Genomic DNA, 27,437 nt, shown 5'->3' on the forward strand with positions numbered 1-27,437 from the left:
AGGTCGTTTCTTTTATACTGACTTTATAAAGAAACAAAGACCTCGGTTATTATGGAAGTGTGTGCTCTTAATCCTAATATAATAACAAGCACATATATTTGATATTTATTTCTTTAATTTATCAATGGGTGAGATTTAGTTCGATGAATCAATAAGCCCGATAAATTGGGAAATGGTATCACTTATAGTGTGTGTTGTTGATTATAGAAGGAAACTGTGTCCTAGAGATACTAGGTTGATAATGCCCTTAAGAGGAGCTCATAAGGATTGTCATGTTAAACCCTGCAGGTGGACTTAGTCCGACATGACGATAAAGTTGAGTGGTACTACTCTTGGACTAAGATATTAATTAAATGAGTTGTCAGTAACTCACTTAATTAGTGGACATTCGATATCTTAAACACAGGGAGACTAACACACTCATAATAAGAAGGAGCCCAAAAAATGTAATTTGGGATTGGTGCGGTAGTTCAATAATAGTTCTCTAGTGGAATGAATTATTATTTATAAAATTAAGTTGTGTGTTCGGAGCGAACACGGGATGCTTAATTTTATCGGGAGACCAAAATCAATTCCTCCTCTCGGTCCCTATCGTAGCCTCTTATTTATAGAGTACTATACCCACCTTCTATACCCACCAATAGGGAGCCGGCCAAGCTAGCTTGGGAACCAAGGTAGGGCCGGCCTAGGTATAAATTGGGGTGGTTGGCCCTAGCTTGAACCCAAGCTAGAGGGGCCGGCCATATTAATTTAAAAAAGGATTTTAATTTTAATTTTTATTATGTGGGAGATATAATTTATTAAAGAGAATTAAAATTAAAATATCTCTCTTGTAAAAGATCTACAAAAGATTAAAGAAAGAGATTAGATCTCTTTCCTTATTTGTAGATTGGTGAGATATTTTATTTTTTATTTTCTCTTTAAAAATTATTCACATGTTGTAAAATTAAAATTATAGAAATTTCCTTTTATCAACCATGAAGAGATTTTTAAAGAGAAATTTTAATTTTAAAAATTTCTGGAAACAAATTAGGAAGTTTTAATTGTTGATTAAAACTTGTCTAATTTATCTCTTTTAATGTGGCCGGCCATTAGAGATTAAATTGGGAAATTTTATTTTATTTTTCTCAATTAAATCATGTCAAGGAAATTAAGGAAAATTTATTGTAATTAAATTTTCTAATTTGCCTAGGCCAAGGAATATAAAAGAAGGGGTGAGGGTGCCTTCACAACACACAACCTCTATTATTTCTCTCCCTCTTTTATTCCTTGGAGTGGCCAGCCATCCTCTTCCTCTCTCCCTCTTTGTGGTGGCCGAAACTCTCAAAGTCTTGGAGCTCTTGTGGCGGTCGGATACTACTTGGAGAAGAAGAAGAAGAAGGAGAGAAAGCTAGCATCTCTTGGAGCTTGGTTGGTATTTTGTTCTTCATCCTTGGTTAAGCTTTTTGTGGCCGAACCTAGCTAGGAGGAGAAGAAGGTGGTTGGTGGTTTCTCATCTCGGAAGATCGTTGCCCACACAACGTCCGAGGTTAGAAGAGGAATACGGTAGAAGATCAAGAGGTCTTTCTAAAAGGTATAACTAGTAATTTTTCTTTCCGCATCATACTAGTTATTTTTGGAAATAATACCAAATACAAGAGGCTTACGATTCTAGAATTTCGAATATGTTTTTCGATGTTGTGTTCTTTTGTTTTTTCTTTTCCTTGTGATTTGATTGTTCTTTTCGGTTAACCTAAAGTTATTTTAGGAAATTAAATATTAGTTTTCTATAAAAGGTTTTGTCTAGTCGGTGGTGGTTGCTCCCATATCCAAGAAGGCCATGTGCCTCGCCACGTCAGTACTGGGAACCGATTATGGAAATTAATATTTAATGGAATTAATAACTTAAGGTGATTTGGGTCGAACGTGTTAAGTTCCGCAGGAGACCCAAGTCAAAACCTAAAAGAATGAATAGGTTAAGTTTTGGATCAAACGTGTTAAGTTCCGCAGGCGATCCAAAATTTAATTTAAAAGAACACATGGTAGCTAGGAAAAGGTTCAGACCTTTGTACAAAATTTTTTGTACAGTAGAACCTCTAGGTTTTCCGAGTAGCAACCAACAGGTCAAGGGTGACCAGATGCTAGGCATGATGTACCAACAGGTCATGGTTGACCGGATGTTGGTGTAGGGGACTTTGGACTTATTTTTGGGCAAAGACAGGAGCTGGATCGATCAGCCGATCGATTGGCTCATGCCCAATCGATCGACCGATCGATTGGGTGAGTCCCCGCGACAAACCTCCTCCCAATCGATCAATGGATCGATTGGGAAGGCGTGGCGCGCGAACAGAAAGCCTCCCAATCGATCAGCCGATTGATTGGGAGCCTCCGATCGATCGGGCGATCGATTGGGAGCTACGATTTTACGCGATAAGCCCTGGATCGATCAGCCGATCGATCCAGGCGATTCCTAAGAGCACAGAGGCGCTCTGGATCGATCAGACGATTGATCCAAAGCCTCCCCAATCGATTGGGAGCAATCCGATCGATTGGGATTCGACCATTGGCGTCGATTAAAGCCGTTGTCGAGCTCTTTCTCCGCTAATGCTCGCACTGTTCAGCTTCGATTTTCACAGCAGCTTCTCCACAGCATTTTCCACTCTCACCTCCAGTTCTTGAAGGATCTTGGAGAGACATCCAAGTCAAGAGGCGTGACTACAACAAGAGGAAGAAGCTAGGGTTAGGGTTTTCACTGCATATCTTGTAAGATATTTCTTGTATTTGTCTTCCCTTGCTTTCTTGTTGTATTGAGAGTATTGTAGGGCTTCTCCGCCTTCGGTAGTTACCGTAAAGGAGTGTTTTATTAGTGGAGGGTGCCTGAGTGTATGGATCCTTGGACTAGTCACCTCTTCTCGAGGTGGATACCAAGTAAATCCTCGAGTTAGCGTTGTTGTATGTGTTATCTTGTATTTTTCGCTGCACATCATCGCAAGAAGCAAGCAACGACGAACACGAGATCGCGCCGAGCTATTCACCCCCCCCTCCCTCTAGCTACATTTTGATCCCAACATAGTTGCCTTTGGAAACAACGGCAAACTCAAGGTAATTGGGATAGGTAACATTGAACTCAAAACTGATTTCATTATTAAGAATGTTTTACTTGTTGAAAAACTCAAGTACAATTTTCTTAGTATAAGTCAACTGTGTGATTTTGGATATAAGGTTAGGTTTCTTTCTACTGAATGTTTAATTAAAAACCCTATTGTAAGCCTAAAAGGGTTTAGAAAGGACAATATCTATGCAATTAACCTAACGTCTTCTTCACTTAAGTGTTATTTAACACAAAAAGAAGAAACCTGGTTATGGCATAGAAGAATGTCACACACAAACTTCAGAAATCTAAGTAAGATAAATGGATTAGTTAGAGGCTTACCAAAATTATCCAACTTTGACTCAACAATCTGTAATGCTTCTCAACAAGGAAAAAAACAAAATCTACTCACAAACCAACTAATCAACTTCAAACAAATTCAATACCATAACTATTACACTTAGACTTATTTGATTTCCATGGGGTCAAATCAATAAGTGGAAGTCTATATTGCATAGTAATAATAGATGACTACTCTAGATTCACTTGGGTAAAATTCTTAAAAAGTAAAGATGAAACATTTGAAATTTTTCAAAAAATTTTGCAAACAAATTGAAAATGAAAAAGACCTAAAAATTAAAAGAATCAAAAGTGACAATGAAGGAGAGTTTAAAAAACACAACTTTAACCAATTTTGTCTTAAAAATAGTTACCATCATGAATTTTCATGTCCTAAAACTCCTCAACAAAATGGAATCATAGAAAGAAAAAAACAGAACTCTACTTGAAGTTTCTAAGATAATGCTGAATGAATATAACTTACCAAAATATTTTTGGGTAAAAGCTGTTAGTACAGCTTGTTATGTACAAAATCGAACTACAATAAACAAAACTCACAATAAAACCTTATTTGAATTATTTCATAATAAACAACCTAATATTAAATATTTTAAAGTATTTGAATGTCCAACCTACATACTAAATACAATAGAACACTTAGAAAAATTTACCTCAAAAATAGAAAATGGAATATTTGTAGGATATTCATTAAATAGTAAAAGTTATAGAATATATAATAAAGTCACACTGAAAATTGAAGAAACTTCAAATGTGAAAATTGAAGAGACCAATCATAACTTTGAACAAACTCAAATTCAACCAATTAATTTTATTCAAGGTAACACTAGTCAAGGGGGAGCTAATAAAAACATAATTCATGAAGAAGAAGATCAGCTTCGAGTGAATGACCCTCCCAAAACCCTAAGAGTCAACCCAGATCATCCAATTGGCCAAATAATCGGTGACCCAGACCTAAGGGGTCAGACTAGGTCATCCTTCAGGAACTTAAGTCATATATCCCTAATTTCAAAGATAGAACCTAAAACAATAGTTGAATCATTACTTGACCTATACTGGATTATAGTCATGCAAGAAGAGCTAGCCCAATTTGAGAGAAATGCAGTCTAGGACTTAGTACCACCATCCAAAAATAGAAAGATAATAGAAACAAAATGGGTGTTTAGAAACAAACTAAGTGAAACTGGGGAAGTTATTAGAAACAAGGCTAGACTAGTTGTTAAGGGGTTTAGTCAAGTAGAGGGACTTGACTATGATGAAACATATGCTCCAGTAGCCAAACTTGAGTCCATTATAATGTTTCTTAGCTATGCAGCCCATAAAGGATTTAAACTCTATCAAATGGATGTTAAATTCACATTCTTAAATGGGCTAATCAAAGAAGAAGTTTATGCAGGTCGACCACCTATATTTGAGAGCTCAGATCATCCCAATCATGTATTTAAACTTAAGAAAGCTCTATATGAACTTAAACAAGAACCCAAGGCATGGTATGAAAGATTAACCTCCTACCTAATTTCCAAAGGATTCAATCAAGGACAAATTGACCCAACCCTATTTGTAAAGTTAATAAAATAAGATATTTTTATAGCCCAAGTTTATGTAGATGATATAATCTTTGGGTCAACTAATTTAGAATTTTTACAAGAATTTATCACCTTATTGGAATAAGAATTTGAAATGGGTCTAATAGGTAAACTAACTTACTTTTTAGGACTACAACTTAAACAAACAAATGAGGGTAATTATATTTATCAACAAAAATATGTTAACGAATTACTTAAAAAATTTGGAATGGAAAACACTAAGGAAATAAAAACACCTATGGCAACTAACACAACCTTAGATGAGGACCCAACTAGAAAATCAATTGACTTAAAATACTATAGAAGTGTCATAGGTAGCCTACTATACTTAACTGCAAGTCGACCTGATATTTTATTTACAGTTAGTATGTATGCTAGATACCAAACCTGTGCTAAAGAATCATATTTGACTCAAGTCAAAAGAATCTTTAGATATCTTAAAGGAACGTCAAATGTAGCAATTTGGTATCCTAGAACAACCAATTTCGAACTATTAGGCTATTCTAACTCAGATTACGCTGGTTGTAAATTAAACTGTAAAAGTACAAGTGGTGGATGTCAACTATTGGGTCCATCACTTGTTAGCTGGTTTAGTAGAAGGCAACACTGTGTTGTCTTATCTACTACTAAGTCAGAATATATAGCTATAGGAGAATGTGTCGCACAATTATTATGGATGATGCACACCTTAAAAGACTTTAATTTAAACTTTACAAATATAAAAGTGCTAATTGATAATGTCAGTTCAATTAATTTAACAAAAAATTATGTGCATCATTCAAGAACTAAATATATTGAAATTAGATACAATTTTATTAGGGATCATGTCACTAAAGGAGATATTGAACTCAAATACATTGATTCTAAGTCTAATTTAGATGACATATTCACTAAACCCCTCCCTGAATGTGAGTTTAGTAACTTACGTTGAAAATTAGGAATGTGCTCAATAGACTAGGACTCTTACTTTTAAAATTATTTTCAAAATTTTCTTTAAAATTCTAGGGTAAATTTTTTTTGATTATTTCTCAAAATTTTATATTTTTAGAATTTTTAAAATCAGCTTTAGCCTTAGTATAGATCAAATCCTTAGAATACATGCTCCTATAGGTCTAGAACTTAAGCATCTCACCAACACACTAGAACTACCTTGTTTGTATATTGTTGAACTTAGAAAGGGGTGAGATATATGGGCAGATTGCTTGGACTTAAAGATGCTTATATCAGTGTATCAATATAAGTTTGGGCGTTAAAACCCAAACTTATAGTAATCAGGTTAAGTTGTTCAGCCTAGTCAAACACTGACTGAATAAACTAAACTTAACCTGACTAACCAAGTGAAAGCTACAATCTTCTGATAGTTAGTAAGTAACTAATGGTTAGACAGTTAAGGACATTTTCTAGTTTTTTTATTTTAAAAATACTGTCAGGTTCAGGGGGAGTATTAATATTTTGCAAAGTATTTGTAATTTTTTAAAATATTTTACAAAATTATTTTTAAAAAATTTTCATTTACTTCCTTAATCTTTAAAAGTTTTAAAGATAAATTTTAAAAATCAATTTGTCAAAATTTTTAAACAATTATTTTTGAAAACCTTAAATTTTTGAAAACATCCTTTACATCTTTTTCAATTTTCAAAATATTGTTCAAAATGTTAAAATGTTTTCAAAACTCAAGTTTCAAAGTGTTTTCCAAAACTTTTTCCATTTTGAAAATGTTGTTTTAAATTTTATATCTTTTGAAAATCTAATAAAAGATAGTAAATTGTGCAAATTATGTGAAATAAGTAGACTTTGAAAATTATTTCTAACTTCTTTATTGAAAATCTTTATTTTAAACAAGTTATTAACTTATGTTTATAAGTTTAAACTTCCCTAGTAACCTTGAAAACTTTCTGTTATTAAAATTATTTTTTCTCTTTCCATTACTCAGTCAATTTTTCTAAGTCTTTTCTATGCTTATTATTTTTGATGAATGTCAAAGGGGGAGGGTTAAGTGGATTAAGTTTGTAAAAACCAAATGATACTTCAAAATAAAACTAACTTAAACCATGTCAGACGTTTATTTTTTTTTTTACATATTTTTCACTAACTTAACCTAGGTTGTCATTGCATCAAAAAGGGAGAGATTGTTGGTGTGGTTAGCACTAACGGTCTAACTCAGGTTTTGATAAATGATAAAGTAGGTTAAATTAATTTTGTTGTGATCTAACACTTTGATTGAGTGTGAAGGAGAAATCCAGCTAGGTCGACGGGCCGACCGGATAGTTGGTGCGAAGAAATTATATATCTTTGTTTATTCAAGGAAAAAAAACTTCTCAAGATAGTGAAGAAATTATGAATTCTAGCCTCTGCCAAGAAGATGAACCGATGATAGAATCCTATAACAAGTTAGGTACATTTCTTGATCTTGATATACCAATTGCATTTAGAAAAGGTGTCTGATTTCGTACCAAATATCTCATTTCAAACTTTATCTATTATTTTAATTTATCCTCCACATTTCATGCTTTCTCTTTTAAATTATCTAATGAATTGATTCTCATATTTGTCATGGAGACACTAACTATTCCTAAGTCAAAGACTATTCTTGAAGAAATGCATGCTCTCAAACCAAATAATACCTAGGATTTAGTGGAATTACTATAATGGAAATGTGATATTGATTGCAAATGGGATTTCATGATTAAGTATAAGGTTGATGGTTCAATTGAAAGACATAAAGCTCATTTGGTAGTTAGAAGCTTTACTCAAGCCTATAGGATTGATTACACTGAGATTTTTTGCTTATGTTGCCAAACTTAATACTATCAGAATTCTTCTATCTTTGATAGTGAATCTTGATTGGTCATTTCATCAACTTGACATAAAAAATATCTTTCTTAATTGAGAGAGTGTAGAGGAGGTTTATTTGAATCAACCTCCAGGAGTCAGAATTCTTCTATCTTTGGCAATAGATTGGTCATTGCATCAACTTGATATAAAAAATATATTTATTAATGGAGAGCTTGAAGACAAGACTTATATGAATCAACCTCTAGGATTTGAAGAAAAATTGGGTGGTAAAATTGTATGCAAACTCAATAAATCTCTCTATGATTTAAAACAATCACCTCATGCCTAGTTCAATCGATTCTCCAAGGTAATCAAGAATTTTGAATATATTCAGGGAAAAGTAGATCATACACTATTTGTAAAATACTCTGGTAGAGGAAAGATCATCATTCTTATAGTACATATTGATGAAATCATCATCACTGGAAATGACAATTTAAGATTGGAAGAAATCAATAAAATGATGGCACAAGAATTTAAAGTCAAAGATCTTGGAACAATAGGATATTTTTTGGGAATGGAGATTACTCGAAACAAAAAATCTAATTCAGTCTCTTAAAGAAAATACACTTTAGATCTATTAAAGGAAACTTGCATGTTGGGATGTAAGCAAAATAACACTCCAATTGAATTGGAAAATAAGAAGATAATATTTGAAGGAAATTATGTTGACATAGACAATTATCAATGTCTTGTTGGAAAACTCATCTATCTCTCACATACACATTCAGATATTGCCTTTATAGTGAGCCTAGTAAGTCAATATATGCATTTACATATCAAGGAAAATGGAATATAGTATACAAAAACTTGAGATATCTTAAACAAACTCCTAGGAAAGGTTTGTTCTTTGCAAAAATTGAGGATAAAAGAGTGTACGTACAACGATGCAGATTGGACAAGATCAATTGATAATACAAAATCAAGTTCTAAGTATTGCACAATAGTATGACAAAATTTAGTGACATGACATAGCAAAAAACAATATGTGATTGTAAGAAATAGTGTTGAAGTAGAATGTAGAGCTATGACTCATGGAGTTTGTGAACTTATATGGCTAAAAAGAGTGATGAAAGATTTGAAAATGCAAGTTGAAGGTAGTATGTTACTTCATTGTGATAATAAGTCAGCTATCTGCATAGCTCACAATCCAATTCATAATGATCGAATAAAACTTGTAGAAGTTGATCATCATTTTATTGGTGGAAGATAAATATATATAAAAAAACCCTAAGGATCACAAAACTATTACATCTCTAGATGTATATACTCTAGACATCAACATAAACTACCACAGTTCAAGACATCTATAAAGAGAAAACACATCAAGCAAGCAACTACTATTTGACCAAGAGCTCTATCACTTGACGTCTACAAAGTGCCAGACATGTATCTGAACATTGTGAAACATCCTCTCAATATAAGGTAAAATGTTCTCAAAACGACAAGGGTTATGTACATCCCATACAAGATAAATCATCGAAGACACTACAAGATATCGGGCCTTAGTGTATCTTCCTTTTCCTTTGTAGTAGCGCTAGAATACTTCACACAAATTGGTCATGCTAGTGATAGCAAAACTGATGTATAACCATCTCTTGCCCCTATCAAAATGAGACTTACCAATAGCACATTCAAAGAAGATATGGACATTAAACTCTTTATGTAATACCCCGGTTCTGATATTCTGGTTAAGTATGACTTAAAATGTTAGATGATACTATCCATATCACCAAGGTGCACCTTCCTTTTCGGAAGCCCAAACTTAAGAACTCCAAGGTTAAGCGTGCTTGGCTTGGAGAAATCTGAGGATGGGTGACCTCTTGGGAAGTTTTCCAGGGTGCGTGCGAGTGAGGACAAAACACGCTGAAAGGACCTCCGGTGGTCTGTGGAGCTAGTCATCAAACCAATAGGTAATTCTGGTGCCGTTCTTGGTTCGGTCCGGGTGGGGCCCGCCCGGGCCGGGGTGTTACAGATGGTATCAGAGCGACCTTGCGACCGTGAGTGCACCTGTGGTAGGAGCACCCAGGGCACCACCTAGCGAGGGAGATTCTGGGATTTGTTTGTGGTGTGATTTGTGGTTACACAACGAGGACGTTGTGTCTTTAAGTGGGGGTGATTGTAATACCCCGGTTCTGATATTCTGGTTAAGTATGACTTAAAATGTTAGATGATACTATCCATATCACCAAGGTGCACCTTCCTTTTCGGAAGCCCAAACTTAAGAACTCCAAGGTTAAGCGTGCTTGGCTTGGAGAAATCTGAGGATGGGTGACCTCCTGGGAAGTTTTCCAGGGTGCGTGCGAGTGAGGACAAAACACGCTGAAAGGACCTCCGGTGGTCTGTGGAGCTAGTCATCAAACCAATAGGTAATTCTGGTGCCGTTCCTGGTTCGGTCCGGGTGGGGCCCGCCCGGGCCGGGGTGTTACAGATGGTATCAGAGCGACCTTGCGACCGTGAGTGCACCTGTGGTAGGAGCACCCAGGGCACCACCTAGCGAGGGAGATTCTGGGATTTGTTTGTGGTGTGATTTGTGGTTACACAACGAGGACGTTGTGTCTTTAAGTGGGGGTGATTGTAATACCCAGGTTCTGATATTCTGGTTAAGTATGACTTAAAATGTTAGATGATACTATCCATATCACCAAGGTGCACCTTCCTTTTCGGAAGCCCAAACTTAAGAACTCCAAGGTTAAGCGTGCTTGGCTTGGAGAAATCTGAGGATGGGTGACCTCCTGGGAAGTTTTCCAGGGTGCGTGCGAGTGAGGACAAAACACGCTGAAAGGACCTCCGGTGGTCTGTGGAGCTAGTCATCAAACCAATAGGTAATTCTGGTGCCGTTCCTGGTTCGGTCCTGGTGGGGCCCGCCCGGGCCGGGGTGTTACACTTTAAGTTGATGACATAGGACACATGTCTTGTTCAGTTCATATGGTATGTTGTCCACCGTCCTTAGCTTACTGTGAGAAAGCAACCAAGCTATGAATCAATGCTTTGGCAATATGTATTGCTTACAAATCACTGAAAACCAAGAGACTTTAGGCATTCATGGGCGGAAGACTTATATGCCAAAGTTATCCCATTTTGCTCCACCATAAACCATTCAATGAGCTTCATGTTTACTGCACCTACTGAAGGTATTCCATGCCAAAAGAACATCATGAATCTGTAATATGTGTTTAATAAGCAACGAATCTGAAGGTCTACTCCTCCAATGCCAAAAGTCCACCTGCTTGAGATAATGGTGATGAACCCATAACACCCAAAGTGACTCTCTCCGGTTTTGAATGTTCCATAATGTTCAGCATAAGAGAGTCATATTCTATGCTTCCAAATCTCATAACCTAGAACCTTCTTCCTCTTTTGATAGACGTATAGTTGCCCAAGAGATTGATGGATGTTTTGTAAACCATACAAAAGATTAAAAAGGACCATAAATTTTATCAATCATCCCACTAGGTATTGAAAGAATAAACAACCAAAAATATTCAACTCCTTAAACCATCGACTGTACCAATTCCAATCGGCCGACAGGTGAAAGAATGTTCTTCGGCCAAAAGATTACCTTCTTTGTAATTACCTCAAGAAGTGCCCCATAATTTACAATTCATAGTTTTTCCGTAGCTAATGGAATACTAAGATAACGGAAGGGGAAAGATCCTTGTTGAAAAACAGTGATAGGGAGTAGTTGGTCATGTGTTTGTTCATCAACTCCAGCCACATACAAGTTGGATTTTAGTGGGTTCACTCTAAGTCCTACTTTGTCACCAAAATCTTTTAAATAGTCCATAATGAGGTTTATAGTAGGAAATCCACTATTGCAAATAATAATAGATCATTAACGTAAGCTAAGTGAGTTCAAGCTCCGCACACATAGGATGATAATTAAAAGCATTCATCCTAAGACTTCCTTCATGAAGCGTAAGAATACCTCTAAACATAAACCAAACAATATGGGTGAGAGTAGATCACCTCGTCTTAAACCTCTTCTCCCACTAAAGCAACCATGTAACCCTTCATTGAAACTAACTGAATAGGAGATTACAACTATGCATTAGAGAAAAAAGTTGATCGTCAAGTCATTAGAGAAAAGTTGGATGAAAGTATTATCAATGTTGAATATATTCTTACATCTAACCAACTAGCTGATCTTCTTACAAAAGAATTATCTAAATAAATTCATAAATTTCTTGAAGGTGAGCTTGGTCTCATCAACATCTGCAGCCAATCTTGAGGGGAGTGTAGAAAATAATTAAATATTTTCTTGTGGAGAGTCAATCAAATCATGGGTGAAAAAGAAATAATTAATTTGATTGAGAATAATTTATTTTTGGTAAAATAATTTTCATTTTATTATTTTCTTGTTTGTTAATTCTCATGGTATACAAGTATATTTTGTATACACGAATAAGATTAAGTGAAAAAAAATCAATTCTTATTATTATTTTATATATAGTCCATTATTAAATTAGTTATGGTTAGATGATTAATTTTACGGTGCAGTGTTCTTAAATATTCTATACTAACATTCGGGCAAATGTTCCTAAAATCCCTAATCGCAAACGTAACTTTCTCGCCGATCCCTTGCTCAGATTTTCTTTATTTCTACTCCTTGATGAAACATATTTTTTACTTCAACTCCCTAATACTCCCACTAATGCACAGCAAATTAGAAATTATCTAATTGTCCTATTTTTTATAGATATAAAAAATCTAAAATGAAATATAATTCCTTTTAATTCAACACGATTTAAACTATAACCTAATATATCTTCTATCATTATCCCCAGGGCATAGTTGAGTTGGTTATCACATGACAGGTTTACAGAATAGTATATTTTCTATTAAATTGAGAACGACTCTTTTTCCTCCTGACATACTAAACGATTAGCTTAGGCTGAATCGACTAATCGATTGGTATGACTCCCAATCAATTGGTCAGGTTGAAAAAGAGTCGTGCTCAATTTGATAGAAATATACTAGATTCTACTTTAAATATGCTGAATTTAGGAGAAAGTATACCTCCTTTTGGACCTTTTATATTTGAGGGTTCTTATTTCCTCACGACAAACCCAGCCGATTTGTCGATTAATTATCGATTGATTCCCAATAGATCAAAATTGCCAGATTGCCCCCAATTGATTGAAGTTGCTCAATCGATTTGATAACTCTAATTGATTGGTAGGTTTGTCGTAACAAAGCCCTCATTTTTTATATGTACAAAAAGTTCAAAAGGAAATATAATTCTTCTTAAATTTAATACCATTTAAAAAAAATCTTTTCCTACCTGACTAATCAGGCAAAAAAAGAATTTTACTTAATTGGATAGAAGATATATTAGATTCTCTTTAAATAATATTAAATTTAAGAAAAATTATACTTTCTTTTAACTTTTTATACATATAAAAATAATTAGATAAATTAATATCCATTATATAACCAAAACAAATATATATATATATATATATATATATATATATATATATATATATATATATATATATATATGGGGTGAGAGTCTTAATATATATATATATATATATATATATATATATATATATATATATATATATATATATATATATATATATATGGGGTGAGAGTCTTAACAAATTTTTTCTGACTAACTTAAAAATTTCAAGGGATTTTAAGACAATTTAGATAAAATTATTTTCATAATATATTTAAATTTATTATAGATGAATATTGTGATAAAAGAAGTTCTTTCCAATTTCTAATAATTCTATTTATTTTTAAATAATTTTTTTGCAGATTAAAAATAATCAAAAAATAAATTATTTCCATTTTCAAATTCACTGATAAGTAAACAGCTATGATACATTAGGAGTATCTAGTCTAGCAAATTTCTACGTACCATCAAATTATAACGTTAACAGCGTTGAAAAGAAAACATTCAATTTAAAAATAATTTTTGACTTAAACACAAATATTATATGATTATTCAACTTATATATGTATATAATTTATAAAGAGATAAGATGAAGTAGATCCTTTGATATCTTATGATTTTTGCAATTAACACTATCCAAACTTGTCAAGCAAGTAATACAGATTAATTAGTAGTGTATCAAGATATATAGTTTAACGGAAACATAAAACAACAGAAGCATGCAAGTGATCAACCACGTTGCCACCAAGCACCTGTGGAGCGGGAATTTCAACCCATAACTTTTCTGGAATAACTTCGGCCAGAAGGAATCTCGTGTGATCGAGCAAGATAATCCGTTCGGCCATGCCAGCGACCGGCTTTCATCGGAGGTGGTGGTGGTGGAAGTTTTGTGGTCTTCTGCTGTGTGCCTGAGCTCACCGACATCTGCGCCAATTTGTCAGTTGTTTCAGCACATGTTGTCTTGTCTCGTGCATCTGCCTCCTTGCGATTGCTTCGCCCCGAGTATGCTGCATGGAGATGGAGATGGATGATCAAAGAATGCGGAAGATTTGCTAGTAAACTGGCAGGCAAATCGAAAGTCTACTTGCCAGGAACGATTCTTGCAGGTGGTCTGTAGCGAGATTGCTTCAGGTTGTTCTTCAGACATCTTTCACTTTTCTCAAGCTCCTGGTTGCAATGCAAAACATATAAATAAGAACAGAAAAGGTAGAAATACAAACAGGATCTGAGAAAATCTGCAGGCAGCTCACCTGTTTATCCATCTCCAGTTTCCTTTGCACACCTGTAAAATGCAAAGGATGGTAAGAATCGAGTTCTAGGTGCAAGTTGATATGCTCTCGTCTATTTTTTTAAGGAAAATTCTGTGTCGCCAACTAATCATATTCCCTATGCATAATGTTCAGCTGGTTACTACTGATGAATATAATAGAAACTTAAACCTTTTTGGATTATTATCCTATTTTGATTGTATCTTCCAGCAAAGATATGATATCTTCTGCAGCAGTTTATGAGCCACAGGCTTTGTAACTTCAGTAAAATAACTAATGGGATGCTTCCAACAGTAAGGAAGTTGGATGTTGAGTTATAGAAGCGCATGGAAAATTTTGTAATATTTTCTGCTGAGCCGAGCAACACTGAAAGACTTTCTTAGGTTCCCTCTTACCAATAAATGTAGGGCTAAAAGTTTAATTGAGTTCCTAAATAGACAGTGACTACTAGGTGATGTAGATCTACCATGTAGAATGAAGTATTGATTAAGTCTGAGGTAGCAAACTAAAAATTAGAAATTCAAAGGGATTTTGCAAGTTTAATTGTGCCATAATAATTTTCCTGTCTTTAATCAGGCAGGCCTATTTTATGTGATGCTGAGTGTCACACTACGTAAGAAATACCAGCTCTCAGAGGAGAATCCGCCTTTGTTTGCATAAGATTATTCACTGATCTTGTAACAGAAAGAGATCCAGCTGAATTTCTTCTACTACTATGCAGCTCAATGGCTCCTTTAACGCCAACTAAAACAAAATAAACAGAGTTTGAGAATCTTATGAGTGTAGTCTAATACTGAAAACAGGAGATAAGGATACCAAACCAGGAGGTGTGTATGATAATCTTCCCTCCCTTGAATAAGGAGGTGGACGAACATGAAAGCAAGACTGCACCGCCAATGAAATAGTATTACCATCTATTATTTCTCACAAACCTGAACAAATTTATGCATATATTTTTTGTTGAACGAGTCTGAGAAAGGAAGCAGGTTCCTCACTTGGAAGAAAGGATGCTGAAGAGCCTCTGCAGGTTTTGGTCTTCGGCAGGGATCCCATGAACAAAGTCCCTACATGTAACACATTAACACACCAAACTTAACAATAGTATTAAAAGCTGAACTAAGACAGAAGAATTATATTTATATCACGTGAAAACAAATAGACAAGATCAACAAGGCTTACTGAAATTAGGTTGACTGCATCTTCACTGGCTGATGGAATTAGTGTCGCTAGATGGACACCAGAACACTACAAGACCAAGGAAAATTTCTTTTCAATAAGGGTTGTTCAAGAAAATAAAATATAATTCATCATCTTTACATGAAATTTTAATAAATTATACAACACTGAGGTATAACTAGACTATGGTCATCAGAGTCTTCAGCTTTTTGGTATAAATGGGGATTCAATCACTTGGCACTTACATGTTCTTTTATCAGCCAAAACAATGATGACAACTCCCAAAATGCTAAAACAAGGTTTACAAAATAAGACAGTATCAAGTAATCGCACTTATGAAAAAATCACATAGGTGATATTGCAGCTATTTTGGTGAAGAATTTCGTGCAAGATTCCAGTGTAATTATCTTCAAGAAGAGTCACAAATTGCTTAAACTTCATGTGAGTCACACCCACAAGCAATTCAAATCAAAATCCTATCTTACATAGGTTTTTCTTTGGCTACCAGAAGGGTAATGGAATAGGAAAGAAAAGAGCTTTCTATTTCAATCACATGGAATGGCAATGAGCAAATTCCCGCATGAGAAGATAGCAATGGAAAGGAATCAATAAAAAAGAGACAAATGAGTAAATCAGCATGCAAAAGCCTCAAAAACCAACAAGTCTAAGACATCCAAAATAACTACGAGGATGCCTACCAAACAAGAACAGTAACATTTATAATTAAATAATGTTCCTACACTTTTAATCTCAATCCTTCCATTAACATATGTTGATTTCAAGTCACCAGCCATAAAGCAATAGACTGCATGTGATAATGTATTGATCTAGTTTAGAATAAACTCAATGCATTTCTTCCTCCTTCCCCTTCCTGCTCTTAGTTATCCGTCTGAGTGAACTCAAGCTAAAAGAATGCTTTAGGTAAAACAGGTGATCGCATCTAGAGCTAGTTTGATTTGGGATCTAGTAGCAGAAGCCTAGAGAAATGATAATGCCTTTCTCAACCAAGGAGGTTTACATTCACTTAGTTCAACATAGATTTAATGAACTACAAGTTGATTATGATAAAGAAAATGAACTCGGTGACAATAGGTCATTTAGGAAGATGACATATGAAAAAAAAATTCAAGGACATTAAGTTTCCATATCCAAGAAAATAATTCAAGCTGACATGAAAAAAAATATATTCTTTTGATCCTAGATAAGAAAGACAAGGCACAGTAGACCCATATTCAGAAGAAAATAAATCTATAGGATAGGATGTATGGTGCAATGGTAGATATGACCTCTAACCTCAAATACAACAACAACAACAATAACCAACCAAGCCTTATCTCACTAGGTAGGGTCGGCTATATGGACCATTTTATGTCATTGGGCTCTATCCCCTAGTATATCATCATCTATAATTAAATAAATTTTATCTTATTTTATTATTGCTAACTAAGTCTTTTTTGGGGCTTCATCTTCCTCATTTGATATGTATATTTATCATTGTTTCACATCGCCTAACTAGAGTGTTTATTGGTCATCTATATGTTCATACTCTTAAACGTGTCTCTTAGAGTTTTCTCACAATAGATGCAACTTCAACTCTCATTTCTTATTCTGTTCATCCTTGTATGTCCATTACATCCACTTTAACATCCTCATCTCTGTAATTCTCATCTTCGGCTCATGTGCTCAAGTCATAGCCCGTTGTTTTGTAGAATTTCCCTTTAAGTTTTAGAAGTACGTTACGATCATATAAAACATCCAACGTCCTCCTCCATTTCAACAATCCTGCTTGTATTCTATATAAGATATATCTCTCAATCTCTCTATCGTTTTGCAAAAATAATCCTAAATATGTAAAGCTCTCAGTCCAAACAACTCGCATCTTTTATCTTAACAATTGTCACATTACGTCCAATATTGTTAAACTTAAATTGCATATATTCTATTTTTACTCTACTGAGACTAAAACCTTTCACTTCTAGTATTTCCAGCCAAAATTCTAGTTTAGCATTTACTCTTTCACATGTCTCATCTACCAAAACAATATAATCTGCAAACAACATATACAGTACTGTGTTTTGAATGTACAATGAGTTCGTTCATAATTAGTGTAAAAAGATAGGGACTTAGAGTTAATCATATAACCCTATCTTTATTGGAAGTCTTCACTCTGATTATTACATCCTCATACATATCCTTAATTAATTCTCTTATCTAGAATTCTCCATATAATTTTTATTGGAACTCTATCATAAGCTTTTTGTAAATCTACAAATAGATCTTGTTTTTGCTCCCAATACTTTCAATTAGTTGTCTAAGAAGATGTTTATCTTCTATTGTCGACCTTTCACACATGAACTCAAATTGATTTTCAGTCGCTGTGGTTTCCTAATTTTTTTTCTATTACTCTTTTCCAAAATTTTATGGTACGACTCATTAGTTTAATACCCCTATAACCTATCAAATAATGTAAACAAATCCCCCATATAGCACATATACAGCTTTCATACTCGAGAGCTGACAGACACTACGCAACATACCATCATCTGTAAGGAAACTTTAGTTAAAAAATTACCAGAGGGAACTGATATTTCATCACATCTGCTAGTTGCAACCCTTCAACCCAAGAATTCTCATTTGGACTACCAATCACACTGCAGATCTTGTAAATCTCATCTACTTCACTGCAAAACAAAAAATGGAGAAATAAATAGTACACAAGAAATGAGTTACAAATTTGAACCCATGCACAATGAATAACCAAGCGGAATTAACTTTTATCCGGATCCGGGCATTGCCTCACCGGTCAGGAAAATGAAAATTAAAATGACACTTCAATTGGAATATGAATTCATTTTAAATTCATTTTACAATAGTGTAGGAAAAACTTCATATCAGGCATCAAAAAGCTAGTCATTGTTCACGCTAGATTTTATCAGCACATATGAAATGTTGATTGAAAACCACCAAACTGAATGAAACTTAATGCTTGACGATATCCCAACAAACATAATCACAAAAGTAAAAAAAAACTTGTGAGTAGCAAACTAGGGGAAAACACTTTAAACTATAAAATATATTTTAGCTTATTAGTTTCTGTGCAATCTGTTCAGTGAGTTGTTATGGAAAGCCTCTTCAAGTTTTTTTGATGCAAACAAAACGGCTCAGAGAACACAAGTTCTGCAGTTTGTCATTTAAGTTTAGTTTATAAGAAAGATTCTTGTTCATTGTAAAACAAACTAAACAAGATAATAAACTAATGGAAAGCTACAGTTTTATCTTTTTTAAAATCAATTACGCAAGTGAATCATCATGATTACCTTGCACCAGGAAAAAGTGGCCTTAGAGTAAATAGTTCAGCCATGATAGCACCCATTGCCCACATATCTAAATCAATAGAAATACATCAATATAAATAACCACAAAAGCATAACTTTAGATTGACAGGCTTGTTATTAATTAATAACTCACCAACTGCAGCATTATAACTAGATGACTGCAACAAAACTTCAGGTGCTCGGTACCTAGCACATCCAAATGCATCAGAATGTTAGAAAATGTAAAACAACTAGTATAAAGTTTTAAACAGAAAAATAAGTTGAGAAGCATACCAGCGAGTAGAAACATATTCAGTGTATGGTGGGCATGAACAAATTTCCCGAGCAAGACCAAAATCTGCTATCTTTATGATGTCCTTTGTGACCAATAAGTTTTCTAAAATTGCAGCAGACAATGCACAAATTAAGAATTATCTCATAATAATAAGCCCACAAAAGAAATAGGTCTTGATCATCACAAATATTTTGTAGAATTTGCAGAAAAAAGCATGAATATTCAAGATTTTATGCATGGACTAGTTTGCAATAGGGTCAAGTTCAAGTTCCATTGCATTCCAAAAACAACAAATTGGATAGCAGGGACTCACAAGTTTGGTGATCCTACACAAAATAGTTAGATGTTATGAAGGAATAACATAATATTGATCAAAGGAAATGAATAGGATCCCAATAGATCAGAATCCAAACATAGCTGGTACAACTGCAAAAAACATTTTCAGTAATCTTCAAAATTTCAAAAGCATATCATCATTAGTGGGAGAGACCTCACAAAGTGTTCAATTAAATACAATCTATCACATGCTATAGCAATAAAGCAATAACATATCCATGCTTTTAACTCGGAAAAAATAGATATTGCTCAACTTTTACAAACATAACAATGACCTGTGAGTTCTTAACAGAATGTCATAAAGTAGCAATATCACCTTCACCTATTCTAAACTCAGAGTGAAAATGTTTAATGACTTTTACAAACAGGTTTAGAATGCCATAAAGTAGACAAGTCACCTTCAGCTATTTTAAATTCTATGAACAAAAAAGAGTATTTAATGGCTTTTAGGAACCTAGAGAATAATGCCACAAATGAATTTTCAAGGGCATGACAAGATCAAGACTAAGACCAAGGATATTCAATCACAAAATTTTATCCTATAAATTAATTTGTTTACGAAACAATAACATTTTATTTATTTAAGCTACCATGTCATGTCAGTCAACACCAGAAAATTTATGGTTCAATCTGTCTACTGGCACAGTTTCTGAGCCAGAAGTCGTGACCTCATGGCAGCGTCAAGAGGCCACAAAGGAAGTCTTGACCTTGCAACAGCCTCCGAGAGGCCACTGAGGCAATTGCATTTGTCTTTTTTTTATTTTATTATTTTATTTTCCATTTTTTTTTGTTTATCTTTTTTATTCCTTTCCCTATGTGGATGGATGGTGGAAAAAAATCTCTTAAACTCTTTAAGGAAAGTTAATTTTTTTCACTACTTCATTCATCCACAAGGTTAACAAAGAGAATCAAAAACTCGTGAAGGATGGTTAATTTTTTTTTTCCTCCTTCATTTATCCACAGAGAAAACAATGGGAATTTTTCTTTTAAAACAGATAAAAAAAATTCAAATTAGATTCAGTTTAAATCTACTTGATCATACCATGTCTACTTAGTAGATTTTAACTAAGCGTAAATTGGCTTTTAGTCAATAAGCATCAAATTTTCTATGAGATAATATTAAAACTTAACATTTAATGTATCAAATATAACTCAATAGAAAGCCTCTATAACAATCAAATATTAATTAAAATATTTTTTAACTAATATATTTATATTTTAAAAAAGTACCAAAATCGTGTCAGAATCAGAACCGTATCATTCCAATCATAAACCAAAACTTTAATACGATTTTAAACCTTGATCCATTGTTTGGTTCTTTAACAATTTTCTTTATTTGGAAGAATAAGTATTAGAAAGGACACTAAAGAATGGTAAAGTACAGAACTTCAACCAACTTGGAAATGTTCAAACTCATGATCAAACATACGAGGTTAATGAGTAACATACTAACAACTTTCATCCTAGATACTTTCGGTCAACTATACAGTTGTTATTACCAAAAATACGTCTTGTTATGCTTTCAGAAGCTGGTATCTAACAAACTATCATCTACTCGAGGCTAGAACAGTTTGTTTTTCCTAACAAAGCTTTAATTATTACTTTTAGATACTCAGACTCTTCACCTACTGTCCTTACCTATGTGAGGCACTTCAACACCATACTCTAATAGTCTAATAAAAGGTATCATTCCTGGATGTTTCAGAGAGCTATAGAACTGATTTTATCAAAAAAAAAGTTATTCTCCTATTTCTCACTAGTTATATGCTTTCCGAAGTTGACATGTGACTACGTAGTATCTATTAGAGAGTTGAAAAGTCTTCCTAACTAAGTTTTAGTTAGCAGTTATCAGAACTGATACTAAAACCCTACATCTATCCCCTTTGTTACTCATGTTGGACATTCAATACTCCAACACTGACACTTCAAATCAAACACCAAGACCCACGTTGATAACATATAAATATTTAGAAATAATCATGTCAAACACCGAGATTCATACATGTTGGGCACTCAAATATGAGCCCAAAGTAACAAAGGTTGTCAGTGAAGTATAGATCTTGATCTTAAGAGAGAACAATATTAAAAAGTATCAACTATTTTCTAGCTAGTATAACCATACATTATTTTAGATGATTCAGTAATCAGAATAAATGTGTCCAACAATTTCACAGAAGTATACACCAATTAGCAGTTATATAATCACAAAGGGAAAAAAAAAAGAACTACCTGGCTTAAGATCCCGGTGAAAATAGCCACGCTGATGCATGTAAGAAAGAGCTTGAAATATCTGAAAACACCAATTACGAATTTCTGCCTCTGAGAAACCCTTGCCTCTGTCTTTCATAATCTGATAAAGGTTGAATTCCTACATATTGTAATTTATTAAATATCCCACACTATTATAGAGACAAAATTATATAGTAAAAAATTGTTATACCATGTATTCAAACACAAAGTATAAAATATCATTTTCTCTTATAACCTCCTTCAGCTTGACAATATTTGGATGGTTCATGCGCCGTAAAGACTGAGAAGAAAAACAATGTTTTAACCTTCTTCAGAATGCCATAGATAAAAATGAAGATATATGATCCACAAAGGACAGCGAAATGTGATTTACTTTAACTTCTCGAAGATTCATACACTCCTCCCATGAGTAGTACTTCCTCTTCATTTTCTTAATTGCAACCTACAAAATCACCTTACTAACATAAAACACAAAAACAAAAAGATACCACGCTATAGAATTTAATAGAAATTGAAAACAACTAAAGAGAATAACATACAACTTCTCCAGTCAGCTTATTAAGTGCACGCCAAACACTTCCAAAAGTTCCATCCCCAACTTCCTTAATGAGCTTGTACCTGCAACAATTAGTTGATCATCATGTCACAGCATTACAAGTCAAAACAGCACTAAATGCAATGCAACTGACCTTTCCATTGTTTTCAGCAGCTGAATCTCTGTATAATCTCCAACAACACAATGGAACCCAAAAAAAAAGACTAATGTTTCAACAATAGAATCTTTTTTGTATGTTATCAAACTTTGATAAACTTCAGGAAAGATCCACTATGATTTGAAATGTGATTAAGCTTGATGCTGTGTCATCTTAATGGCCATGCACAGAAGTTACCTTCCAGCAATCAATTAACTAAATCTCTTGACCTCCTTGAACTTTAAACAAAGTTGCAATCAACTGTTAATAACTTATTTTGGCATATCAAAAGCATGTGGAATGCTTAAGCAGGTTGAATCTGGGAATTCGTGAGGTTCTGCATAAGCAAGTTGATTTGTTACTTGTAAAAGATTGTTGGTGAAACTCTAACTATTAAGGAGACTGCATATGGTCTGACCTTTGTGGAGATGGAACAGTGGCTTTCCTCTAAGTATAATTGACAAAAGAAACACAGAGGAGATTTCCAACAGCAACAATCCGCCAACCAAGAGCTTCCTGGAATAAGAAGACTTGGCAAAGGGAGAAAGTCCACCAAGAATGAGCTTGCTCCATGAATGAATTGCAAATGTTAAACCCACAGGACCACAAATCTGCAAAATCTAAGGAGAAAAAGATGGATACAATCTCTCAAGAAATTGATATACAAGTTAATAGAATCAAACTTCAAGACACAAGTACATCTGCACTTTGGTAGGGGCAAACATATGCAGTTAAACAGAAAATAGAAACTTGTATAGAAAAAAACACAATGTTTTCTTAAATATATTTTGTCGAGCTAAACAAGACAATAGGTACCATCATGAATTATGAATTGATGTGGAATGGAAATTATAACATATTTTTTTTTAACAAGATAGAAGACAATAATGACAATAAACATACCAAAGAACCTTATTTGTCAGGATATTAGAGCAAGATATTACTATTTAAATCCAATTATAAATTCTCTCATGTAATAAGATGACAAGGATAATTGTAGTGTTTCATCCAAAGAGAACAATTACATTCATATCATATGCATTGATATAACAACTAATAATTAATATTCCATAAGGTACTAGACCTATATCTTTTAACACATATAATTAATTCTAGCACTCTTCTTCAAGTTGATGCATAAATACTGATAAAAAAAATAGTTTGCTACACAAACAGAAAACCCCACAAATGAAAAATAAGGCTGGCATAGCATAGCTAATAAAGAAACGACACCAATGCGACAGAAAGGTTTTGATCTTAAAAAGGGTAAAAGCTTCTGGGTATAAAATTTTTCCTTAACACCCCTCAAGTTCATGATCCACAGGATATTGATTGTAGAGGAAAGAGAGAGAGGTTGTAATTCTAGTATCTATAATTATGACAGTGAGAAAGTATCAGGAGAAAGATTAAGTAAAAAAATGATATTACTACTAGAGACACATAGAAGATATCAGAGGAGATTGAATAATGTTCTAATGTCTACTTGAACAAAAAGAAACAAAGACTAGAAGAGAGATAATTGCTAACATACTGATAAAGGGTGATGAAAGAGTTGCAGACAAATACAGTTAACATTAAATTAAGAGAGGAGAACTTTTGAGAGAGACAAAATTATTTATCATTTTTTCTCAGGATGGAAAATATGTTGAGAGATAGAGTCATACTCATAGATCAATATCAAGTCTAAAAAAGGTAAGATATTAGAAGAGATGAAAAAATGTAATCTCTTCTCAAATCATCCAAAAATATTGAAAATTGATAATTAATTCAAAATGTAAGGTTACTCAAACTCAAGACAGAGCTTGAGAGTGGAAGGCTCAATTGCACATCAAAATCTAATATTTTTTGTCCAATCATTCCTGTCATCTATTGTTTTAGAATTTATATGTTTTACTTTTTATCAACCCCTTTTTGGTTGTTGTAACCTCCTTAATCAAAATTGTCCTTTTTCTGTAATTTAATAATTTTGGTTGTCATCCTCATTTATCCTAATTCAAGTGTTTCCTTCTTTTCTATTTTGTAGCATTTTTTCTTGGAAAAAAAATGTTTGAACATCATTGCTTTCAGGAATGTGGGTGATACTTATGAAGTCATGATCAAACCACCAAAAGCATCCACAATGGGAAACCAACTACTGGGTGGCCATGTAGAGAGTGTAAAAGTTCTTTGTTATGTCACACATCAATTTAAGAACATAATTTTATTCAATCTCCAAAGCAGAAGCAAAGCTGAAACGGTCCTCACAAAGGTTAAAGTCAGCAACCACCTCCAATCCATAATGTCAATGTGAACCCTAAATCCCCTAGGGAGAAACCACTGAAGCATTTGTAACCTTCAATATTTCCTACTCAACTACTATTCAATGGACCATTGTGGCATGTAGCAAGTGAATTCTAACCTACTAAAAGTTCATCACCATCAACCTTGCCGCCACCAATGTCATTACTTTTATGGTTGGATGATGAGCGAGGTTGATTGCAGAAAACGTGTGTGTGAAATGGTGGCTAAGAAGTTGGATAAGATTAAGCAAGAGGTGAGGGGTCGGTTATATGGTTTCTCCTAAGCCATTGGGCTTGATCCTATTATATCATCATTGATATTTATAGATTGATATCACAACTTTTCAATCGATGTAATCTTAACTTCTTTTTATAGATTGATAACACAACCTATTCTTTATAAAATAAGAAGCTTTTACATAAAAAACACTAATTATCCCTATAAAATCCTAACAAACTCTTCAATTAAACAAATATTTTTAGAAGTTCCAACAAATGCTAAAAATTAACAACTTGGACAACGTTGAATAATTTAAATAGAATTAAAATCCTTGATTGTATTATTATCCTCAAACAAGGAGAATTCGACTCCATCAGAATGAGAATGTAGAGCAATTCAAGTCAGTCTAATGCCACAGCAAATAAGTGCAAAACAGATGTGACAGTTATTTTTTTATTTCTTTGACACCAATTTATTTCCTTGTTTGCATTAAACACACATATATATAGGAGTTTCACATAACACCTATTACCAAAGGCCATGTATGAGTAAACCTATATTCTATCACTTATAGAACTATTTAACTGCAACATAATACACCATATCATTTCTTCAACTGCAAGAAAAAACGGAAAAAGTTTCTACACAAGGTTTCAAAGACTAAATTCAATATTTTCTAGGGTTTTGGGGGTTGATGGGAAGAAATAAAATAGAAGGAAAGCAAGGAATTTCAAATCCTCTATTTTGAGGAAAAAGGATGAGGAGAAAGGACGAAAAAAAAATTTCCTCATTTCCTCCTCCATTATAGATAAGTTACAAAATCCTCCAAATCGGCAGAATTCAGAGAAATGTTTCTCCTACGTCCCCTTCCTCTTGTCCTTCTATCATCTTCTCTTTCCTTTTGATTTACTTGCTAATTAGTATTAAAGCAGCCTTGAAGACTCATAATTATAATTCTCTGTGCATTGTGATTTGGCTGTTGGAATATGTGCCTTAGTTGTAACAACCAACTTGCCTTATTTGGAAATTTTGCTTTCTATAATCTAATTTAAGTTTCTAATCATTGTGACTTTGTTGTGTACCAAAACAGACAAGCCATGAAAGATTCCTAATCAAATCAACCACAGATGAGACAGTGGATAAATTTGGCAAAATGCAGAAAGAAAACTACAGGAAAAAAGGGGAAAAAGGATCTTTTCATGCTATAGGAAAAAGCAATCGCAGGGCATTTGATTCAGACACAAAAATCAGTTGATCAGTAACTTTGTTGTGTACCAAAACAGACAAGTCATGAAAGATTCATAATCAAACCAACCACAGATGAGAAAGTAGACAAACTTGAACAATGCAGAAATAAAAAAATTTAAGGAAAGGAGAGGGGAAAAGAAACTTTTCATGCTATAGGAAAAAAGCAGTGCAGGGCATTTGATTCAAACATAAAAATAAGTTGATCAGTAATGTTTCTGGCATCAAAAATGAAATTTAGTTGATTTTTGCAAGCATGCTCAAGGAATTTCCTGAATACTAATGTGTCTCAGTCCCGCCGTAGCAATCAGGCGAGGGAAAAAAGAAAGACTTGTTTAACGAATTAGAGAATTGTATTAATCTGAGACGGTATCACTAGCTCATATCTATCTGCATGAAACATATAATCCAATAATCAACATCCTAGAATAGCACGCACTCGTTTGGTAACCAAAAGGCTCAATAATCAATAATCGTGTATGGCAAATTCATAATCAAAACCAAAAAAAAAAAAACCTCAAGATAACAATAGAAATGGCAGATCCCAAATACAATAATCAAGAGACTCGAACCGAACGGCAACATAAAACATGAAATCGAGAAACGACAACGAGAGTTACATTAAGATCGCAACACGAAAGCAGATCTAGCAGGGACAATGCCAAATTCCGTAATCCAGACTGCTGCCGAGGCGTTTGCATCCATCAATGCAATCGCGGAAGCGAACAGAAAGCGAGGAAAAGAACGTCGGACCGTGATCCGGCAGGGGTTGCTGATAATCAAGGGAGGAAACCGATGGAGAAAAGGAAGAATCGAAGTCAAGGATCGATACCTTTCGGTGGTAGGGCATAACCAACCTTCCCTTCGCCGCCTTCCAACCGCGGACAGAGGGCCGTCGCTGCCCCCACGAGGCTTCCTCCTCAATCTATTTATGTAGACAGGCTGTGGACTGATTACCCTAATAATTAGCGCAACAGAGGACAAACTTGCAAACATCGTATCAGGAAAATTCGCATTTAGCATCCCCAAAGTTTACCTTGATCTCTAAAGGTCCTCTAGAATTTTAAAATTTCTATTTCACTTGTAATCACTAAATTAATCGATGAG

The 27,437-nt window shown here is 34.0% G+C and overlaps 1 protein-coding gene across 1 annotated transcript; it reads right to left on the reverse strand.

Annotated features, from left to right (window-relative positions):
* Positions 1-13,840: 13,840 nt before the first annotated feature.
* LOC122024263 (cyclin-dependent kinase F-4-like) lies at positions 13,841-27,135 on the reverse strand. Its single transcript, XM_042582844.1, has 18 exons — positions 26,951-27,135; positions 23,005-23,206; positions 22,584-22,923; positions 22,434-22,512; positions 22,268-22,336; positions 22,085-22,174; positions 21,874-22,012; positions 19,308-19,410; positions 19,168-19,220; positions 19,017-19,083; positions 18,272-18,380; positions 15,703-15,768; positions 15,519-15,587; positions 15,345-15,408; positions 15,148-15,267; positions 14,506-14,537; positions 14,344-14,422; positions 13,841-14,262 (listed from the first exon to the last, which is right to left on the reverse strand). Exons 3-18 carry the CDS (start codon positions 22,589-22,591, stop codon positions 14,024-14,026), a joined length of 1,386 nt encoding a protein of 461 aa, XP_042438778.1. The 5' UTR covers positions 22,592-22,923; positions 23,005-23,206; positions 26,951-27,135; the 3' UTR covers positions 13,841-14,023.
* Between the last annotated feature and the right edge of the window lie 302 nt (positions 27,136-27,437).

Source organism: Zingiber officinale, chromosome 1A (assembly GCF_018446385.1).
Source record: "Zingiber officinale cultivar Zhangliang chromosome 1A, Zo_v1.1, whole genome shotgun sequence".
In the NCBI taxonomy this organism is placed as follows: domain Eukaryota; kingdom Viridiplantae; phylum Streptophyta; class Magnoliopsida; order Zingiberales; family Zingiberaceae; genus Zingiber; species Zingiber officinale.